At 38.2% G+C, this 19,383-nt stretch overlaps 2 protein-coding genes across 3 annotated transcripts; one reads left to right on the forward strand and one right to left on the reverse strand.

The window, feature by feature from the left end:
• Nucleotides 1–350: 350 nt before the first annotated feature.
• Nucleotides 351–1,317, reverse strand: LOC126583495 (cyclin-dependent protein kinase inhibitor SMR6-like). Its single transcript, XM_050247863.1, has one exon. It carries the CDS (start codon nt 964–966, stop codon nt 634–636), a length of 333 nt encoding a protein of 110 aa, XP_050103820.1. The 5' UTR covers nt 967–1,317; the 3' UTR covers nt 351–633.
• Nucleotides 1,318–6,569: 5,252 nt separating this feature from the next.
• On the forward strand, nt 6,570–18,657 carry LOC126583494 (uncharacterized). Of its 2 annotated transcripts, none has more exons than XM_050247861.1 (18): nt 6,570–6,760; nt 7,562–8,824; nt 8,915–9,043; nt 9,136–9,291; nt 9,374–10,807; nt 11,030–11,158; nt 11,259–11,423; nt 11,512–12,501; nt 12,625–12,885; nt 12,975–13,418; nt 13,500–13,628; nt 13,720–13,875; nt 13,964–14,482; nt 14,586–14,879; nt 14,959–17,172; nt 17,268–17,414; nt 17,505–17,738; nt 17,936–18,657. In XM_050247861.1, exons 1-18 carry the CDS (start codon nt 6,719–6,721, stop codon nt 18,368–18,370), a joined length of 9,141 nt encoding a protein of 3,046 aa, XP_050103818.1. In that variant the 5' UTR covers nt 6,570–6,718; the 3' UTR covers nt 18,371–18,657. The 2 variants fall into 2 exon arrangements, with proteins under 2 accessions (XP_050103818.1, XP_050103819.1); XM_050247862.1 differs by having other exon boundaries at nt 9,196–9,291.
• Nucleotides 18,658–19,383: the final 726 nt, after the last annotated feature.

Here is a 19,383-nt window from a genome sequence, read left to right on the forward strand (position 1 = left end):
AGAAAAATATTAAAAAATTAAAAGAGTGTGGAGGAAGTAATTTGAGTGTGTGAATATAATCTCACTTTTCAAATAAGAAACTGTTATTATTAGCACTTTAAAAATCTCATTCTACATTCCTTACAAGTATATATTTTTTCTAATTATAGAAAATTTGAAGTGCGAAATAAGATTTTTTAAATGCTAATAATACGTCCCTTTAAATATTCAACATTAATGAGTTTTATGATAATCCATAGTAATCAGAGTACGCGTTATTACCAATACTGCAGTTTTCAACCGAAATTAATCAGTATAGTTTGACGTACCAAATGAATTAACGAATCATAATAATATATGAAGTTATGAACTAGAACAAAAAAATTATAAATTAAAACTTGTCAAAATATCTGAAGTTATGCACTCAGCTTCTCTCTGGGAATAAAAACTTGACCTAAAAACTAAACTGGAAAATAACCATTACATAAAAAATTTCATCTTTGTACAACACAAGCGCTTTTGCTCTGCTGAGCGACGTCAGGATTTAGAGAAACAGACCAACGACCTACTATTCACTAAGACAAATAAATAAAAGTAAAACCACAACAAAAACTCCTAATCTCTGCTCTAATTCTTTGCTCTTGGCAGCCTAACTCAGTTTGCTTTCTCAACATGGAGCTTGAACACCGTTTCCAAATCCGGCGGAGTAAAAAACTCCTTCACGCCATTGAAGTTGCATCTGGAAGGAGGCCGGCTCTTCCTCGGCGCCGGCGGGCACGAAAAAATCTCTGGTATTCTTGTTTCTTTCGTTGTTGGGGTTGTCGAATACGCCTCCTCTTCTTCTCCGTCGTCGCTCTCTTTCCCCCTCGCCGGTTTCGTGTTCACTGGCTTCAAGCAAGTCCGGACTGAGATTCCGGCGATTACCCACTTCTTCCCTTCGGATTCCATGCCTCCTTCCGCGACCTGGGACTTCTTCGAAAAACCCATGTCTCAGTTTCTGAAGCTGTTTTCCTCGCGGAAATCCAGCCAAAACAGAGCAAGAACAGAGCAAAAAAGGTGGGATTTTGATGCGAGAATCAGAACAAATCAAGGAAAAAAAAGATGGGTTTTGATCTGGGAATCGGAACAAACCAACAGAACCAGCTGAGAGAATCGGAGGGAGAAAGATTGGAAGAAAGAGTGAGAGAAAAGGGTCTTTGCTTCTTCTTCTTTGAGGAAGCTAAAGATTTTTAAGGCGGCTGGAGAGAGAGAAAAAGGAGGGAAATTGGACGGTTTGATTGAAATCAAAAGTTTCTAGAGAGAGAAAATTAATTAGAAAGAAAGAGCCTTTGTGCTGAGGAATAAAGATGTATATATATATATAGATACATGTATCTGTATTGGCAAAAGTTAAATCAAGGCTAATCAGTGTGGGTATTGAAAGAGAGAGCTGCCCGGGATTTCGCGGGCAGCCCCAAACCGAGTGAAATGGATTTTGGCGCCCAAAGTTTTGAGGTTGGGTTAGCAACGGCTCTTTTTCCCGCTTTGGGTTGAACTGTGAGATTACGGTTTTGCCCTTGTTAAGAATTATTACTTTCTGGGGACTGGTGCTGGCCTGTCAGTGCACAATCACCGGCATATGGAACGTCGCCGTTTTAAGGTTAAATCAAAGGTGTACTATTGTCTGGTTCTGACCAACCTTAACCTGGGCCTGGGCCAAAATTAGCAGGCTTCAGACTTTAGTTCAGCCTTTTGGTTGAATTGCCTGGTAAGGTCCAAAAAGGGAAAACCTTCATGTTGGCCGGGTGCGCCAATAGTATCTCAAGTTAATTCTGTACAATTATTTATATAATTGATTTGAGATAATGTCAACTAGTACAACTGCATGGAGTCTTTTTCTCATAACGGACCACTTTACAAATTTTAAAGAAAAATTAAATAGTCAAAACTCAAAAGGCTGAGTAAGTAGTGTTTTCAATGGCGAATGATTGTCGAGTGTGATTCATCTGTTTTTTTGCTTCAAATGGGAGTTATGAATCAAGAAAAGAAAAAGAATGCATGTGTACGGATCAGCTTGGCCTCTTTATTGACATAATTCTTGATTTTACAAGTATTTGATTACGTATTTTAAGACGCACTTTTTCGATTCTACACATATTAGTAAATGTTTATGAATTAGAATAATTCAAATGCCTATAATTTAGTAAATACATGGAAACGAGAATTTGAATAAGTTCAATTTCCTCTTTATCTACAACATGTCATAATAGCTTTTTCAACATTGTGTCGGTGTGGAGTTTGATTCACTTCACGACTACACTATAAATTTAATCTGGTTGAAATTCTTTACTTCCATTATGAAATTAGCAAATAACTTGATTTTTTTTTAAATAAATAAATAAAACAACTGATAATGAGCCACGATTATCCATCTCTTATTACTATCAATATTTTTAGAAAATTAGCAAACAATTATGCATGCTGATTGCAGTTGGATGGATACGCCAAACTACATTCACATGATTTACTCGCATAGGGGAGAAATCAGGGGCGAGATTTTTTTCGATGTCAGATGTGGGGCCCTCCATGGGCGGCTAGCCACCTCAGCCACCCAAGGGCAGTTTAAAATCAAGCTGGCATGGTACAACGTAAGCACAGCCTCAGTCTTCAACTACGAGTCCTTTGGATCCTATGGTGGTCAAATCACGTGCGTCTTGCGTAGTGGGCCCACATAACCTCTGGCCAATCGGATATCGTACAAGGCAGTGTCGGTTGGCCCATCGCTGCGCTTGATCTCATCTTTTAGCGGTACAGCATTTTGTTTTTCTTTGGACGGTGCTGATCCACATCACTGATCGTCAGCTCAAAGCCGTAGAGAGAATGGTAGCCGTCGGATATGGGCCAGCATTATCTTGGTGACATGTGACGTGACATTAATTCTTCTTGAGTTTAGTTGGACTGGACGGTATATCCTAAATATGGCGACATTGACCGTGGTTTGACCTCCTTATTTGAACAATGTCTAGGTCCAAGGGTTTTCATTTTTATGGCGATTTTGGTAACATTCAATGCGAGAATATAACATTTCTCTCGTTACATAACACATAATGTGTAATTCGATTTGAATTATTGTTATAAATGCATGAACTATTGCTCGTAGCATGTAATATAGAACAATGTATAATACGCAACCATAACCTTCAGAAGTAACAAGCTCATTGTTTTCACTTTGAGTAGAGAAATAAAAACTACAGTTGGATGTGAAATGCATACAATATACTGTACGTAAAATCTCTTACTTCCAACTATTTCAGCCAACATGTAATGTTTTTGTTTTGTAATATGAATTTTTTTATTTCATTTAAACATTTTCAAAGCATTTTAAAGCAGGACGTATAAGCATGCTGCCTACCATAAGCAAGGCCGGAAGTTTCTTCCGAAAGAAGTGGTCAAATTGTAAAATAATAACATTATTTTTTCTTGACATATAAATATATACATATATATATATATATTTATATTCATTTTGTGGAATATATGCCTAGCAATTTCTTATACGTCCCATTAAACCGACATGAAATAATATGAAAATAACAAGTTTTGGGTTAACTATGTTAACGAGTTGGGTCGTTACCCAACAATATATCGTTTGTCAAATCTAGATATTAAATATGACATTTTTTTGCATGATTCATTAACCCAACATGAAACGACACATCACGATAATGAATTGATTCAATCACTTGTTAGAACCTATTAAAATAAGTTTAAAATGATATGTCCATTAAAATAATAAGTATGATACAAAAACGACATGACACGACAAACACAACCTGTTTATCAAGTCTAATCAAACAAGTACAGCCAAGTTGCTATTTCCTTTTGCTTATCCACATAGGGGCGGCGAACGAAAGCAATCAAGCTTTTATTTGGTCGGTTTTGATGGAGATCGTTGTCTTGTAATTTTATGATAATTTTCTCATATCGAAACACAAAGTTAGGTATACTATCTGACTTCTTGAGCAATTTTAATTTGACACAATTATTCTACCTATTTGGACACAATAATTCTACCTATTTGGATTTTGGACGGTGTACATGGTCATCAGTACAGATCATCTAGCTGGATGATGCGCCAACTTGGCATGCCAAGAATAAAAAAATCCACATCAGCCTGGTACTCTTTCGGTTTAGAACAAGGATCCTCTCCGGATACTCTTTGTAGAGATCCAGAGGATCAATCAATCTTGTCCGTTCATCATACATCGTGTGGTCAGTTTTCGTTAGGTACTATTTATATTCATTTTTTAAATTTAAAATTTAAAATGATTTATAACCACACGATGTACGATGAATTGACAAGATTGATTGTTCCAACGGATCTCCACAAAGAGGATCCCTGTTCTTCAGTTTATGATCCAAAAGGGCAAAACTTGTATTAGAACAATCAGACCACGTCATTTACGAGTCATCTATCGTAAAAGTATGATGCTTTTTATATTTTGATATTACTTGATTTTACCATTAAAACTAAGAATTGGTACAGTCAGACAGCTTTATTGAAGTTTTACTCTTATACTTATTATGGTAATTCTGAAAAATTCCTAGAGATAAGATGCATGATGCAAGTATTGCTAACGATTTGCTTTCATTTGTTGGTAGAGAATAAACGGAAAAGACATGAGGACAACCGAGGAGCGTTGGATGAAGAAGGATGGGAGAAATGTAAAATAAGAAATATACGTGGCGAATGACATACAAAGTGAAAACTAAACTCAAATTGAAATAGGTTTCTTTGTTTCTTTTTGAAGTTTTTGTTTTCGTTACATTTGCTTAATTTTTAATCAACCATCCATTTCAATTTCAATCTGTAAACTTTCTCCTGATTCACTAATAACTTTAGTAAGTGATAAGTAAAAGATTTAACAAAAGGAAAAAATAATTGAGGGAACAAATGATATAACTGAATAATTTTGTCCTAATAACACCAACCTCCCTCAATATAATTAACAACAAAACTAGTATTCCAATCGGATGTTGAGATTCAATGAGAAGGTTTCTTGGAATTCAGATCATCTCCGCATCTCACAGTTCAGAGCCAACAAACTGAGAAATTTGGACCGTTCAAGAGAGGGGGAGAGAGTTCCAAATTCGTAAGGTTGGTCTGTAAAATTAACTAATGAGGATCGTAGAATTTAAAATGAATTGTTCAAATCTCCAAGTCTATGAGCCATAGAGGGCCTCCAGGCTTGCCAACGTGGACCTTCATATGATATTTCTTTCATAAATTTTCAGATAAGTGTTTAAGTTTAAATATCATAATCACGATCGTTATCTTGGAGAGAATATAGTCCTTGGACTCATTATAAAAGCAGCCAACCATAAGCACTTGCTGGAAAACTGCTTTTTTATATTTTCTTTCACTAAAATAACTCAGTTTAAGACGATTTGGTAACTTCATACGTAATCTTCCATGTTGATGTGTGCAAGTTCCACTGCAAAAACTTTCGAAGGCTGTCAGCAGCTAAACCATCACAGTGATCAGGTTAGACGTTCAATCTCTACTCTGTTAGAAAAAAGTCGTCCGTTCAAAATTCAAATATCATGAACGAGACACAATTAGACATGAATGTAATTTAAAACTGGCAGCTCAAGTAATTTTGAAATCAATGATCAACAATAGTAATAATACTAAGTGACTGAGAACGTCAAGAGTTGTCTCGCATCAAATAAGGATGAGGAGTTAGGGTACTTCTTATTTTGAATCGAAATCTCAACTTCCTTTGTGATGTAAAGCTCTACACATGTTTCAAGTCACCTAATATGCATTTTCACATATTTAGCTTGAGTGTCTCCACAAATAAAAGGCATGTAGAAATATCGAACTTCAACTTCCTTCAGCAACAGGAACTATAAATATTCACCTTAAAAAAGATTTTCTGCAAAATCAAATTGTATTACGCAGATTGGGGAGCTGTAAAGTGGTAAACCCGTGGTCAGACAAAAAGGAAACTGTCAAGAAGTCTGGCTGCTTCCATCTGTTGGTGGATTAAAATATCCTAATCAATCTTATTATAAAAAATAAAAAAAACGAATCTCAAGCCAACAAGACTCTTTATAGTCGGACTTAAAAGCGGTTGTTTTTGAACTCGCGACTTTTCAGTATTAAAGAAACAACTTTTTCGTTGCCCTAAAACTCACCATTGTAATCAATCTTATTAGCCTTAGAATTTATTGATCCTAATAAATTTCCACAGCTTCTATAAAATCTGCATTAGTGTTACAAGGCCATGCGGGAGATCGATCAATCAGTAGCAATAGGACCATTGCTTTAGTGGCCAACTCACACCAATAAAACACATTCATAATATAACGGGTACTTTAACGGAAAGCTCATAATACTGTTTACTTTACCGAAAAATCATATTTTTACACTAAAAAATCAATCATGGTACTATTCACTTTTCCCTTTATTTTGTCCTTATTATTACAACTCAAAGTTTTCAATCCATTTTCATTAATTTTCCTTAATATATATATATGTATATGTATATAAAGTTGTAATTCTGTCACTTCTTTGGCTGCTTTTTTCCTATATACCAACCAATCAATTGAATAGTACAGATATCTAATTATCAAACTTTCAACTTTAAATCCCACACGACGGATTCAACTTAAAGCTGCAAACCTTTAAGCTGGCTTTTGAAGTTCTGATCAGAACAAAGTTTCTTCATGCGACTCAGAATCCAGAAGAATACCGATGGCAGCGGAAGCTGATGTTCCGGAATCCATATCCGTCACTGTACAGTTTCTTCATCACTCTCAGTCAATTAACATACTGTGTTTTTTTCTTCCTGTAATATTATGATCGATCTTTGTATGTGGGATAATTATATCTTATACGATGGTTTTTCGTAGTTTAATCAGGTAATCAAAAGATTGATCCGTGTTATCTTACGGTGGTGCGTAAATATTATGTAGTCAAGATCCTGTGTTACTTGTTTCAGCAGTTTGTTTTTTGAGCAAGAAATCCAGATAGAAACGTAGATAAAAAACAAAGACCACCCCAAGCCAACAAGACTCCCCGCTTTGCGATGGTCAGAGAGAAACGTTTAAATCCAGATAGAAAGTAGATAAGTGAAAAATTTCAACGTAAACTAGTATGGTTATGCTTAAACTTGTTTATTTCTTAATTAAGATTAGTGTTATATAGTCATTATATGTTTGCTCTGGTTTTTGTTTATTGCTTAAACTTGTAAACTTGTACGGTTACAATTTAGAATATGTTATTATATGTTTGCTCTGGTTTTTGTTGTTTTTGATGTTTGAAGCAGTTTTTCTTTATCCATGGGCAATGAGTTCCGAACTTGGGAGTATCCGTATTTATAGAAGCTTTAATTTTCGTGTTTAACGTGACATTCTGCGCAAATAGTTTCGAATTCCATGCTTAGATTGATATTCTTCGTTGTACGACTGTTAAATTTTCTCCTTTCGCTAAGCAGCGAATGATCTCTTGCAACATCTTCTTCGTAAAATAAACACAAAAAGTATAGGAGTTAATGAAAAATTAACAATAAAAATTAACAATTCCTTCGTAATGCAGACAGAAGCGGGAGACGGATATGTGTCAACGGGGAAGTTTGACATAACTGTCGACCAATGTTCCCCATTACAGTTGAAAAAATCCGAAGGCCAGGAGGATCAACATCCTGAACCGGCGAAATGCTTTGTAGAGGGTGAAACTGCACACGTTGAAAGCAAGAACGGTGTCTCAGAGTGCGGAAATCCTTTAGAACCACTCTTAGATCCAAAGGTTGACAAACAAGAGATCTGCGTAGCGGAGAGGCCTCAAGGTGATGAATCAAATCAAGTAGAAACAGGGATTCCAGATAGGGAAAATGGAGAAAAAGGAAGTGAAGAGAAGGAAGCCGTGGAGGCAACGGAGAAAAAGTCTGAACATGTTGAGAGTAATGGCATTGTAAATGCTGAAGCAGCGGAAGCATCGAGAAGTAAGACAAACCTTGATGAACACGTTCAAGTAATCTCGGATCAACAGGATTCCGGCACGGGGAAGTCCTTTGCCATGGTGTATGAAGAAAAGGGTCCTGAAGTAACCTCGGAAACTAAAGAAAGCGCTGAGGACAAGCTCGAAAGTGCATCCGTGTTAGATGACCACGAAGAAAAAGCCGGACTTGGAAAGGAAATCCAAGAGAAGAACATCCCAGATACTCCATTACCCACAAAAACAGAAGATATCATTGAGGAGAGTCCAAAAGAAGTTAAGAACCAATACGAAACCTTTGAGGAAACTCCCGAAGCTAGTGGCACTGCAAGTGAAGCAGTTAAGGAGGATGAAAATGCAGAATGCCAGGTTGAAAGTCCATGCATGAAACGCGAGGAAGGTACACTGAAAAAAGGTGAGACACTGGATACAGGAGAGGCTTCAGTGGTGGAGGAGGAAGTTCTTAATGTTTCAACTGTGAAATGTGACGAAGGTGTTCAGGGAGATGGTACCAACCCAACTAAGGATGACAAAGATGTAGACACATTTACCGCCAAAGTGGTTGAAGATGATGACTATACTAGTGCAGTCACCATTACAGTAATGAGCGCAAAAGTAACACCAAATGATGAAGAAAGTTCACCACAGACCTTGCAGAAATGTGATTCAGGAGAGGAGCTTCAACATTTGCGGGATGTGATGCCTGAGGAAACTAAGACAGAAACATCCCGGGAAAATGCAGAAGAAATTACCTGCACGAAAGAGGAAACAACAACTCAGAACACGCAAGAATACTTGGACGAAGAAAAGAAAGAAGCAACTGAAAACACAAACAATTTAGAAGATGACAATGCAAGGGACGAGGTAAGATTGGAGTTAACGGTTTTTATGAGTTTTAATTTCTGGTTTATGATCTATCATCCCAGTTTATGATGGGTTTCATCGCTAATGCAGGTGCTTGATACTGCCGGTGCAGAACAAGAAACTGGAGAACACGTGGTTAGGGAAATTCATACGCTCACAGAACCACCTCAAGATTTCGTTGATAAAGAAACAAATGAAGAAACCTCCACGGAATATCAGGTTTACTTGAACACAAATATAAACCCTACCGAAAGTGCTATCTTATTTCTTCATCTCCAAGTATATGACCTTTCGTTTTTTCAAAATTTTAGGCATGTACCGAGGCAGCTGATTTGAGTATAAATACAGCGGAAAAGAACTTACAGGAACAGGCCATTCCGGAACTCTCTTCTCCGTTGGTAGTAGAAGAAACAGCCAAGGGAATCCCAAAGGATGAAGAAACCGATGTTTTGATTCTAAAAGAAGAGGTTAGCATGATATCAGAATTTTCGATTGTTACATTGTAGTATTCTATTACAAATTCCAATCAACAATTGGTATCCTCTGCAGAAAAAGGAAGAAGATGCAGAATGTAACGAGCCCGCGGAGGTAAAGAGTATGACACGTGAAGCACTACCTGAAACCACAGAGGACATAACAGAGCCAAACAAGGACCTCAATGCTCCAATTTCAGAAGAAAGCAACAAAACATTTGTTGAAAATATTTCCTCTCTCGCTGAGGTATCTGAGACGGAGACTGAGAAAAATATTCAGGAGAAAGATGGCCTCGCGGTTAGCAATTTTGACTCCGTGTCAGGTGAAGTGAGTCATGTAACAGGTTTGAAGGAAGGTGATACAGAAAATGAGGAACAGAAAGAAAACATTGATACTGCTCCGGAAGAGAAGGCTCAAGCAACCATCTTAAAAGATGAAACGGCCTCGAAAGTTGAAGATATTGGTGTACAAGCAGAGGAAAATTGTGAATCAAAAGAGAAGTTGGAGGAGCATATTCCAACAGCAGCAGATGAGGGTGAAACATTCTTGAAGGAAACCGAGGCAGAAAAGGAGCAGATAAAATATAGTGATATTGCTGCTGAAGAGAAGGAAGCAAACATCTTGACAGATGAGACACCCTTGGAAGAAACCGACGTGCAAGCAGAGAAAAATGTCAAACCAATAGAGAACTTGGAGGAGCAGATCCCAATACAAGCAGATGAAGGCGAAACAATCCTGAAGGAAGCCGAAGCAGAAAGCAAGGATGAGAAAAAAAATACTGATGGTTCTCATGAAGATGTTGATGGACAAGGGGAGAAAGTTGTCAATTCTGAGGAGAACCTGGACAAGCAGATTCCAACAGGCGACTGTGAAACAAGCTTGAACGAAGCCGAAGCTGAAAAGGAGGAGCAGGGCAAAAGTACGGATATTGTTCCGGAAGAGAAGGGTCCGGAAACCATCTTAACAGATGCAACATCCTTGGACGTCGAAGATGTTGAGGTAAAAGCAAAGGACTATGCTGAATCAAAAGAGAACGTGGAGGAGCAGATTCCAATAGCAGCAGATGAAGAAAAACTTATTTATATTTCTCTTGAAGATATTGATGTACAAGCAGAGGAAAATTTCATTACACAAATGAATTTGGAGTACCCGATTCTAACAACCTCAGATGAACAAGAAACAGGCTCGGAAGAAACCAAAGCAGAAATTACGGCGCAGGTGAAAAGTATTGATATTGTTCCTGAAGAGAAGGCTCTAGAAACCATCTCAACAGCTGAGACACCCTTGGTCGTCGAAGATTTAGGTGTAAAATCAGAGGAAAGTTTCAAATCAAAAGAGAATGTGGAGGAGCAGATTCCAACAGCAGCAGATGAAGGTGAAAAATTCTTGAAGGAAGCCGAAGCAGAAAACAAGGAGCAGATCGACGAGGAAAATTTAAATTCACAACAATCCTCAGACAAAGAAAAAGAAGAAGTGACTGAAATTACACACACAAAAGAAGATGACACTGTAAGGGAGAAGCTAAGATCGGAATAAACTTTTTTATGAGTTTTTCATTCTGGCTTATCATCTGACAAGTTCTCCCTACACGGTTTTGTTATTGGTCGAGATGCAGGATTCATAACGTATCACTGATAGATATGAACATGCGAAAAAATGATGTTTTATTTTAAATGGCTCAAACGGTCTAATTTCTCCTTATATATCATGACGGTTTCATCTTTACTGTAGGTGCTTGAGACTACCAGTACGGAGCAAGAAACTGGAGAACATGTGGTGTACGAAATTCATACTGTCGCAAAACCCCCTCAAGATTCCATTGATAAAGAAACAAATGAAGAGAACTCCGCGGAACATCAGGTTTACCTGGACACAAACATAAAGCCTACAAAAGTGGTGTCCTTTTTTCTTCATCTCCAAGTACATAACCTTTGTGTTTTTCTTTTCCTTCCAATGTTAGGCATGTACTGAGGCGGCTGATTTGAGTACAACTGCAGAGGAAAAGAACTTAGAGGAACATGCCATTCAGGAACTCTCTTCTCCGCTGGTAGTAGAAGAAGCAACTAACGAAATCCCGAAGGAAGAAGAAACCTACACCACGCTTACCACGCTTCTAGAAGAAGAGGTAATCTAGCATACGATATCAAAATTTTAGATTAGTGCATCGTAGTATTATCTTGAAAATTCAAATTTACAATTCATATTGACAACAGGAAAAGGAAGGGCATGCAACATGTAATGAGGCCACTGAGGAATATGCGGCTGGGATTGAGAAAAACATTCAGGAGAAAGATGGCACCACACCTAGCAATTCTGAATCTGTGTCTGGAGAACTGATTCATGTAACAATTTTGAAGGAATCTGAAACAAAGATCGAAATGCAGGACAAAGACATGGATACTGTTCCTGAAGAGAGGGGTCAAGCAACTATCTTAGCAAATGAAACGGCCTTGGAAGTTGAAGATATTGATGTACAATTAAAGAAAAATTTTGAGTCAAAAGAGAACTTGGAGGAACAATTTCCTATAGCTGCAGATGAAGGTGAAATATTCTTGAAAGAAGCCGAAGCAGAAAACAAGGAGCAGATAAAAAATGCTGATATTGCTCATGAAGATGTTGATGTACAAGCGGAGAAAACTGTCAATTCAGAAGAGGACATAGATAAGCAGATTCCACCAATAGCAGATGAAGGCAAAACAAGCTTGAAAGAAGCTGAAGCAGAAATTAAGGAGCAGGTCGCATATGCTGATATTGTTCCTGAAGATAAGGGTCTAGCAGCCATCTTAACAGATGAGACACCCTTGGAAGCAGAAGATACTGGTGTGCAAGCGGAGGAAAGTTTCGAATCAAAAGAGAAGTTCAAGGAGAAAAATCCAATCCCAACTGATGAAGATGAAACATTCTTGAAGGAAGCCGAAGCAGAAAACAAGGAGCAGATAAAATATAGTGATATTGCTCCTGAAGACAAGGGTCTAGCAACCATCTTAACAGGAGAGGCAAATTCCGACACAAAAGGGTTCTCAGACGAGCAGATTCCAACAGCAGCGGATGAAGGTGAAAGGAAGATAGCACATGGAAATGTAGTTTTGAATGACACACCTGGAGTGCAAATTCTTGAAGAAGCAGAACCGGAAGTGGGAGTCAAAGAGGAGAGCTTCAAGTCAGAAGATCAACCTGAAAAGACTAACACGATAGTTGAAGAGGTACACAATAGAAAATGTGAATGAATGTATCCATCTGATACGAACACACAGAATTATAAACAAACACTAAATAACATATTTCTATATCTCTCCTTAATCTTTACGAAAATTCAATGTCTACAGGCCTTTGATGAGCCAAAGATCACAGGCCGAGATTTCAACAAAGAAGAAATCGTAGAAGGTAATGTCGCATGTTTTGCACAAGAATCAATTGAAGAGGATACAGTTAACAAATATCAAGAAAACGAAAATGAGAAGAAAAAATTAAAGGAAGAGGGAAGCTGTATAGAGAGCTTAAAAGAAGGCAATGGTGAGTACATTCGAGAAGATGAAAGTGAAACGTTCAAAGATGACGAAAAGGATGCAGTGAAGTCCGGAGGAGAGGTCAGCTTATAAGGCACACTTTGTCTCTACAGGAATTTTCTTTTTGTATGTGTATGTCTATATATAAAATATAAGTTGTATTTGTGCAGATTCTTAAACAGACACAAACTGATGGAGTAGATGAGAACATCACATGTGAGACAACTACGATTGCTGAAAGGTCTGAAGAAATTGTTAGTACTTCACCGGTGAAATATGAAGAAGGTGAGCAGGGAGAAAGTAGCAGTCCGGCTTCAAAGGAGGAGAGTAGCAAGGCGGACACATTTTCTATCAAAGTGGCTGAAGAGGGCAATGGCGATAATGGTGCAGTCACAATCACAGAAACAAGTGCAAACGTAAATGGTGAAGAAGGTTTACCACAGGCCGTGCAGGAATATGAACCAGTAGAGGGGCATGAAAAATTGCTGGATGAGATGCCTGAAGAAAGTAAGACAGAATCATCAAGCAAAAAGGCCGAAGTAGTTACTTGCACAAAAGAGGAAGAGACAACACCCATGAATGATACAAAAGAAATTGAAACTGAAGTAGAGGAGGTAAGATTAGCATAAACAAGTTACGACCTTTTATTTTTGGAACTTATGTCATAGTTTATAATCCTTTCATCTCTGATATAGGTGTTTGAGATTGCAAGTATGGAACAAGAAACAGGAGAACACGCAACGCGGGAAATTCATACAGTTGAGGACAACTCTCAAGAGTTCCATGATAAAGAAACAACTGTAGAAAATTTGAACGAACATCAGGTTCACTTGAACACGAAAAAGAAAAGTGTACTGAAATACATGATCACTATTTTAGTATTCTCCAATTGTGATACTCTTTTTTTCCATTTAGGTGTCATCTGAAGCAGCAGATTCGAGCACAGATTTTGTTGGAAATAACTCAGATGAACAGGCCAGTAGAGAACTCTCTTCTTCGCTGGTAGGAGACGATACAAGTAACGAAAGCTCAAAGCAAGAAGAAAACTATATTTCGAGTCTGAAAGAAGAGGTCAGTTTGCATACAATATAGAAATCAGTTTATTAGATTGTTCGATTATATCATAACTTTATGATTGTCGATTTACACATTATACTAGGAAAATGAAGTGAATGTGGAATGTAAAAAGCCGGTTGAGGGAGCAAATACGACACACGAAACAAAATTTGAAACATTAGAGGACAGTATAGAGCCAAAGGAGGACCTGTATGCTCATATTTCAGAGGAAGAAACCCACACAGAAGAAAGCAGTAAAGTAGTTAATTCGCTGCAGTCTGAGGTTTCTGAGAAAGATGTCTGTACAGATTTGGAGGGAGCTGAAGCAGAAACCAAAGAGCAGGTCAAGGATATTGAAATTGATCATGAAGAGAAGGGTCTAACAACCATCTTAACAGATGGAGCCGCCTTGGAAAATGTTAACTCAAAAGTGTTTCCAGAGAACCAGATTCCAAGAGTAGCAGATGAAGGCGAATGCAACACTGAGCTGGCGGGAGATAAGGCCACGGAGGAAAGCCTTCAAGTGCGACGCCTTGAGGAAGCAGAACCAAAATTGAGAGTTGAAGATGAGAGTCGCGACTCAGAAGACCATCCCGAGAATAAGAACATGATAGTCGAAGAGGTATGTAATATACAATATGATGACCAAAAGAATGTGACGACCATGCACACTTATATAGAAACGCTAAATTTGTATTCTCTAACTTTTCCTTTTCTTTGTGAAGCCTCAACTGCTAGAGCAGGTCCTGGATGAGCCAAATAGCGCTGACGGAGATTTCAGTGAAGGACAAACCACAGAAGGCAATGCCGCAATTTGTGCACCAGAAATAATTCAAGAAGAAACTGCTAAGAACTCACAAGACAGTGACAAAGAGACAGAAAATTTACAGAAAGAGGGCAGTGGTATCGAGAGCGTAAAAGCATACAATACTACTGACTTGTCACGAGAGTTTACTCCGGAAGATGGAAGCAAAAAGTTCGATGATAACAAACAGGATACAGTGAAGTTCGAAGGAGAGGTCAGCTTATATAGCTTAATTTGTCTCTAGGGAGATTATTGTTTGTCTATTTTGAATATAAACTTATGTTTTTGTACAGATACTTAAAGAGCCAGAGATTGATGGAGTAGGTGAGAGCACCACATATGAAACAAATCAGATCGTTGAAACATCTGAAGAAATTTTGGATGCTTCACCAGTGAAGTATGAAGAAGGTCAGCCAGGAGAAGGTAGCAGTCAAGATTCAGCAAAAGCTTCAAAGGAGGAGGATGTTAGTGAAGTCGATGACAGTAATGGTGCAGTCACAGTTACTGAGTCAAGTGCAGTAATAACATCAAAAGAAGAAGAAGATTCAGCAGAGGCGTCAGAGAAATATGAACCGGAAGAAGAGAAGGTACCGGTCAAAATTAGTGATGTAGCAGATGCGAAAGAGGTTTGCGACTTGGAAGATAAAGCTTCTTTTTCCGAAAAGACAACAGAAGAGACAAGCTTGCAGAAGGAAGGGCATTCAGGGGTTTCTGAATTGGCTCCGGAAAAGCTAGATGTTGATGCTACTGAAGAAGAATTCAAAGAAAGTTCTGAAATAGTTCCTGAATCTGATTCTCGAAGCATTGATGTAGCTTCGAAGGATGAGATCGTTACTAGTCAGACACTCGACAAAGGGATATTACAAGAGCAAGTTGAAATACCATCTTGTACATTGCTTACCGAGGAAAAGGAGATCGAAGCTTCTCAACATGAGCATGAAACTCCAACCAAAGACAAGAATATAGAAGAAGAGGCCGAAAAGGAAGTGCCAGCTGATGGAAACGTGGGAGATTTATTTGCTGGGAGGTCAGAAGACAAGACACCTTTGCAAAAGGAAGAGTCTGAAGAGCTCAAAGCTTCTGAGTTGGCTCTGGAAAAGCTGGTTGCAGATGATACAGAAAAAGAAATCAAAGAAACTTTTAAGACAATCTCTATATCTGATTCTCAAAGCACTGATGCAGTTTCGAAAGATGAAATTGTTGCTGATCAAACACACCTTGAGGCATCTTATGCTTTGCTTCCCAAGGAAGAGGAGCTCAGAACTTATCAAGACGATCGTGAAACTACAACCCAAGACAAAAGTATAGAGGAGGAGTATGCCAAGGAAACAGAAGTGCCAGCTGATGAAAATGGCAGAGATTTAGTTGCTGCAACGTTGGCAGAAGAGACACTGTTGCAAAAGGAAGAGCCCAGGGAGCTCAAAGTTACTGAATTGGCCCCAAAAAATCTGAATGCTGGTGAAACGGAAGAAATCAAAGAACCTTTTGAAAAGGTGTCCAAATCTGATTCTCAAAGCGCTGAAGTTGTTTCGGGAGATGAGACGACTGCTTATCAGACACTCAATGAAGGTATATCAAACGAGGAGCTTCAATTACCATCTTCTACGTTGCTGGCCGAGGAAAAGGAGATGAAAATTTCTCAATGTGTGCATGAAACTACAACCCAAGACAAGAATAAAGAAGATGAGAGCACAGAGACAAATGAAGTTCCAGATGGAAACACTAGAGGTATATTTGTTGCTGCAACTTCTGAAGAAGAGACACGTTTGCAAATGGAAGAGCCTAGAGAGTTTAAAGCTTGTGAGTTGGCTCCGGAAAAGCTAGATGCTGGTGAAACTGAAGAAGAAATCAAAGAAACTTTGGAAACAATCTCTAAATCTGATTCTCAAAGCATTGATAAAGTTTCCAAAGATAATATTGTTGCTGATCAAACTCTTGTTGAGGCATCTTACACTTCACTTCCCGAGGAAAAGGAGTACAAGGCAGGTGAAAGTGAAGTGCCAGCTGCTGAAAATGGGGGAGATTTAATTTCTGCAAGATCAATCGAAGAGACAATCTTGAAAAAGGAAGAGCCCGGGGAGCTCAAAGTTTCTGAATTGGCTCCGGAAGAGCTGAATGCTGGCGAAACTGAAGAAGAAATCAAGAAAACTCTTGAAGCAGTATCTGAACCTGATTCTTCAAGCACTGACATGGTTTCGAGGGATGAGGCCATTTCTGATCAGACACTCCATGAAGGAATATCAACAGAGAAACTTCAAATACCATCTTCTATATTGCTTCCCGAAGAAAAGGAGATCAAAGCTTCTGAAGAGCATAGAACTACATTCTGTGACAAGAATATAGAAGAAAACGCGAGCAATTTGCAAATGCAAGTTGATGAGAAAGTAAAAGCTACAAGCATGGAGGAAGAGACAAGCTTGTTAAAGGAAGAGCCGAGGCAACTCAAAGCTTCTGATTTTGAGCTTCAACTTAAAGCAGAAGTACCAGGGAAAAGTTCAAATGAAGAGGTAATATATACATATGGACTCATTCATCGTGCATTTATTTTCCTGCAGTTATCTATATGTTAAAGCAAAAGTATTAACTAGGGGTAAATTAACAGATCAAGGAGGATGAGAAACTTCCAGAAGAGTCGGAGCCATATTCTGTCAGAGAAGAGAGCCATGATGAAAACCAAGCAAAAGCTGAAAAACAAGGAGAGCAGATTGATGAAACATCTATGATCAAAACAAATGAACATCAGAACGAGGTCAGTGAATAGAAAACAAACGTTCCTAATCATCGTTCTAACATAAATTCTCATTACTTATAATTTTGAATTTTTAATCCTATAATCCAGTTGTCTGAGGTAGATGAAAAGGGAATTGCTAGTTACAAGTATGAAAGACAGCTTACATTTGAAGGCCTTAGTATCAAGGAGAATGACCCACGCTTTATCGAGGATAAGACAACACATGACGGCTTTCCAGAAGAAGAGAAGAGAGTTGAGGAGGCAGATTTTGAATTTGGTCTTAAAAATCAGGGAGATGAAATAAACTCTAAGAGCAGCATAACATCAACCCAAATGGAAAAGGTCAGATTGCATGAGACCCTCACTTCTTTCTTGCCACTCAAGCTATTTATTGCACACAAAAATTCTGCTTAGTTATCTACAAGAAATAAACATTCCTTTATCTTTCTAACAGAAATTTCAATCTTCTTCCTTTAAGAATTTTATATTGTTGACGGAAAAAATAGATTTAGAAGCTTAACCATTCATCTCACAAGCAGGATTCAAGCACTGAGGTCAGCTGTAAGGCTCCTATTGTTGAAACTTCACAAGGGATTGAATCAAATGAATGTGGAAAAGTAATATCGACTGAATCAGGGACAGTTTCGTTACCTAACCTTGTGCCCGAATCAACAAAAGAAACAGCAACAGCTTGCAAAGAACTGAAAACAGAGGAAGACGAAGAAGAAGAGCACGAAAATTCTGGACAAGTGAAAACGGATGAAGATAAAGGAGAAAACGATCACAAAAACCGAGAGGCGGGATATGAGTCCCCCATCATGGTAGAAGCCTCAAGAGATGCTGATGTCAATGTGAAGGTCGTTTCACATAAGAAATCTAATAACATTCTTTCGGGTATCAAGCATTCGATGTCCAAGGTGAAGAAAGCCATCATTGGTAAGTCTTCTCATCCAAAGACGCATTCAGAAAAATGAATGAAAAAAAAAATGCAAGAATCCAGATGGGTTCCAGCAGTTGAAGAATTGGGTACTTTAATGAATTTTGTGGGTGTGCTTCCAAGTTCCGATTGTTTTCGACAATATTGAAGAGATTTGAGTGTGATGTGTGTGATTGTGCAGCTTGAGTTAATATTCGTTGATGTGTGAAGAGTGAGCTAAATGATTGCAGGACTGTAAATTTGTAATTTGTGTACAGTAAAGGTCAATTGTATATGTTTCTCACTTCGATTTTTTGATTGAAAAGTGAGATTTTTGAATATTTAGTCACAATTTTCATGTACCAAGCTAGCTCTATTTCGAGTGGCAATAATATTTGCTGGTGGAGTCGCAAGTATTAGGGTTTGGAAACGTGATCCTCTCTTGCATTGAGGACACAGAGTCCCAGTAACGTTATCCGTCCAGTAGATGCGATCAACCAAATTTTTTTTTCAAGTTGCCAACCAATTTTAGTATTACACTTGGTGTACCGGGTAGTGTTCCGGCACAATGAGTGTACCGGGTAGTGTTCCGGCACAATGAAAAATCTATCCTTCAGCATGCCATATTCATGGCTACCAGTAGACAATAAGATGGCATGAGCAAAGACGAACTCAACGAACTCTTTAACAATGATCCAGAAATAATGCATTAAGATCTTGAGAATATTAATGTAGTATTCAATATAATCTAGTGAATGAAATAAACGAGTGAAAATATTCAAGTATTTAAACCACAAAAATTCATGAAGATCCAAAAGCTTGTGAAATGATGATAATGGATTAGGCTAGTCTAGCAACGCACAAGGCTTGGTCGTCGAACTACAATAGTAGAAACCTTACCCTCTTTACCCACACAAAGCGGAAAGCATGAACCAGGACTCATGATTAGCCATCAACTACAAGTCGGCTACTTCTTTCCGGCTCCTACTTAATCAAGTTGCTGAAAATTTGGTGTGAACCATACAGTTTTAGAGTGGAATAGACCAGCACGAGGTTCCTCACCGGGAACAG

Source organism: Malus sylvestris, chromosome 9 (assembly GCF_916048215.2).
Source record: "Malus sylvestris chromosome 9, drMalSylv7.2, whole genome shotgun sequence".
In the NCBI taxonomy this organism is placed as follows: domain Eukaryota; kingdom Viridiplantae; phylum Streptophyta; class Magnoliopsida; order Rosales; family Rosaceae; genus Malus; species Malus sylvestris.